This window comes from Helianthus annuus, chromosome 17 (genome assembly GCF_002127325.2).
Source record: "Helianthus annuus cultivar XRQ/B chromosome 17, HanXRQr2.0-SUNRISE, whole genome shotgun sequence".
Lineage (NCBI taxonomy): Eukaryota > Viridiplantae > Streptophyta > Magnoliopsida > Asterales > Asteraceae > Helianthus > Helianthus annuus.
Genome location: NC_035449.2, coordinates 183,254,792 through 183,257,756, shown reverse-complemented (window position 1 = coordinate 183,257,756; position 2,965 = coordinate 183,254,792). Strand labels below are relative to the sequence as shown.

The 2,965-nt window shown below is 35.1% G+C and overlaps 1 protein-coding gene across 1 annotated transcript; it reads left to right on the top strand.

The window, feature by feature from the left end:
* The first annotated feature begins 222 nt into the window (after window positions 1–222).
* LOC110925784 (adenylate isopentenyltransferase) lies at window positions 223–1,716 on the top strand. The gene has a single exon (XM_022169622.2). The coding sequence runs from the start codon at window positions 398–400 to the stop codon at window positions 1,511–1,513; it is 1,116 nt and encodes a 371-aa protein (XP_022025314.1). The 5' UTR covers window positions 223–397; the 3' UTR covers window positions 1,514–1,716.
* The last annotated feature ends 1,249 nt before the right edge of the window (window positions 1,717–2,965 follow it).

Genomic DNA, 2,965 nt, shown 5'->3' with positions numbered 1-2,965 from the left:
ATGTATGAGGTTTTTTAAATATTAATAAATTTTAGAGAAAAAAATGGATTTTTTAGTTAAATTATATAAATTGAAAAGTAGAGTTGGATGTGAATGCTCTCATTACCCATTTATATATTTTTTTTTCAAACTTATGTCAAATACTTATTATTCTAATTAAAATTAAAAAAAAAAGGTTTCCGACACCAAGTACTCACTATAAAAACAAAACAAAGCAAAGCAATGCCCACTTACCTCGTAAACCCATCGGGCCATCTCCAACGTTGCTCTCCAAACTCTCCGACCAAAACCATCGTATCCAGCAACCATAATCATTTCCAACACAACAATCCCAACACCTCACGCATTCACTATCTATACATACATACAGAGCCCTATACATATAATACTCCCACTCATGTGTTTTGTATGCCCTGAATGCTGTGACCCTCTAAGCTGCATTCATCTCCATCAAAACATGAGAATTTTTCCATATTCTCGTTGCAACTTAAGACCTTCATTTCACAAGTTTTTTCAACCTACATGTACCCAGCAACAGCAGTGGCGGACCCAGGAATTATTGCAGTGGTGGGCCCAGAAATTATTTTCTTCGACCACTGAAGACGACAACCGTCGAAGCAAACCAAAACTTTTAGTCATCCTTGGAGCCACAGGCGCCGGAAAATCGCGTCTCTCAATCGATTTATCCACCCGGGTTTTCGGAAACTCGGAGATTATCAACTCCGATAAAATGCAATTATACAATGGGCTCGATATCACTACCAACAAAATGACAATGCAAGAGCGGGTCGGAGTGCCCCATCACCTTCTCGGAGTACTTGACCCGACAAAACCCGCGTGTACTCCTTCGGTTTATCGAAAACTCGGGTCGGATATAATTTCCGATATTAAAACCCGTGGCGGGTTGCCTATAGTCGTTGGTGGGTCGAATTCTTTAATCTATTCGCTTGTTACAAAACGGTTTGACCCGGAAACTGATGTTTTTAACGGGTCGGATCCGGATCCGGTTAGCTTGGAGCTTCGGTATGATTGTTGTTTTATTTGGGTGGATGTGAGTTTACCGGTTTTGAACCGGTATTTAGCGAACCGGGTTGACGAGATGTTGGATTCGGGTATGTTTGAGGAGTTAGTAGAGTTTTTCCGGTCCGGGGAGGATAAGAGGGTGAACCGGGCCGGGCTGGGTCAGGCGATTGGGATACCGGAGTTTGAGGGGTATTTTAGGGATTTTAACAGCGTTCGGCGACCAAGCGGTGGGGATCCCGAGACGGAAGTGGAAGTGTACAATGAGGCTGTGAAAAGGATCAAGGACAATACGTGTCATCTTGCAAAGAAACAAGTGGGGAAGATCCTACGGTTGAGGGACGCCGGGTGGGAGTTGAAGAGAATAGATGCGACCGAGGCGTTTAGGGCGGTGATGGCAGCGGATTCGGGTGGTGGGAGGGTGGCAGAAGTATGGGAAAAAGAGGTGTTGGAACCAAGCGTGAAGATTGTGAAACGGTTTTTGGACGAGTAGGTTCCTTTTCTATATTCTAATATTTTTTTAAATTTCGGGGCAAACCTTTGGAGCAACGGTTTGAGTCGTGGATACAACCCATGATAAGGATGGGTACATCAGGCTCAAGTTGACGCAACACTCTCGCAATACCGCGCATGCAAAAGCCTCGTGTACTATACTTGGTTTGAACTTTTTTTTTTTTAAATTTCCATTTACTTTTCTACTCGCTGTAAATTTGGGGGAGTATGGACATGGGTTCTGGTAGCAGGCTAGCACTGGGTCTTACCCATCGAACCAAATGGTTCAGGAGGAAGAACTGGGGCTCGACAAGTTTTGAAGAAATAGGACGCCTTTTTGAGAAATTTACAGTATATTCCTGCAAAAACTGGGGTGTGATTTGTAATGGGAATCAAAATAAATAAGAGATGTCACATAATACTTTGTTCGTAGATATTCTAGTACTACAATGAAGGGATAATTTGGCTGCTTGTTGTAATAGCAAATTATTAGATTTGTAACATTAATATCCCAAGGGAGAATTTTTAATTTAAGCATAAATGGAATGTTATAATTATACCATAAATTGTACCTTATATTACTAGGTTATAACCACGTGTATTACACGGGTTGAATAAATGAATGTTATATACTAAATAATAAAACAATATATTTTTTAAAAACTTCATTTATTGCACGAGTTGAATAAATGTAATTTTATATATTAGATAATAAAAAGTTATATCCATAAAAACCATATTGTACGGGTTCAATAAATGTAATTTTATATACCAAATAATAAAAAAATTATATCTTTAAAACCATGTGTATTACACGGGTTAAATAAATGTAATATTGTTTACCAAATAATAAAAAAGTTATATCTTTAAAAATCCTTGTGTATTACACGATTTGAATAAATATAATTTATATACCAAATAACAAGAAAATTATATTAAAAAAACTAATGGATATACTCGGTACGCGATAGATATGGTGATTGCGGAGATTATTATTGAAAAGAAGATATAGTGGTCAAACATGTTATTCAAGAAGCAAATAAGCACTCATTTGAGTAATAAAATATAAATTATATTTAAAAGAACCCGTAATAAATCTAATTTTATAAAGTAATATTCAAAGTTATATACAATTTATTTAAAAATTATGTAATAAAATCGATATAAAATTTTTTTTAATAATAAAAATAAATAATATATTAATATAAAGTTTGGCTTTAGTGATAAATAATTTGGTTATTTAAAAATATCTTAAATTAACAATTTAATTAAAGGATAATATTTTATTAGAAAAATAGAACTATTCTATTCGACATTTAAAATAGGATAAGATTTAATATTAATTTTTATTTTTATTTATTAAGTAATATAAGATAGAAAAAAATATGATTGAATAGTTGAGAGGTTGTATGATGATAAATGGGTTAACTGTATTATAATGTCATATGTTTTT

Bases quoted from the DNA above. Each gene is read 5' to 3' on its own strand.
- LOC110925784 (XM_022169622.2), top strand. From the start codon at position 398: ATGTGTTTTGTATGCCCTGAATGCTGTGACCCTCTAAGCTGCATTCAT.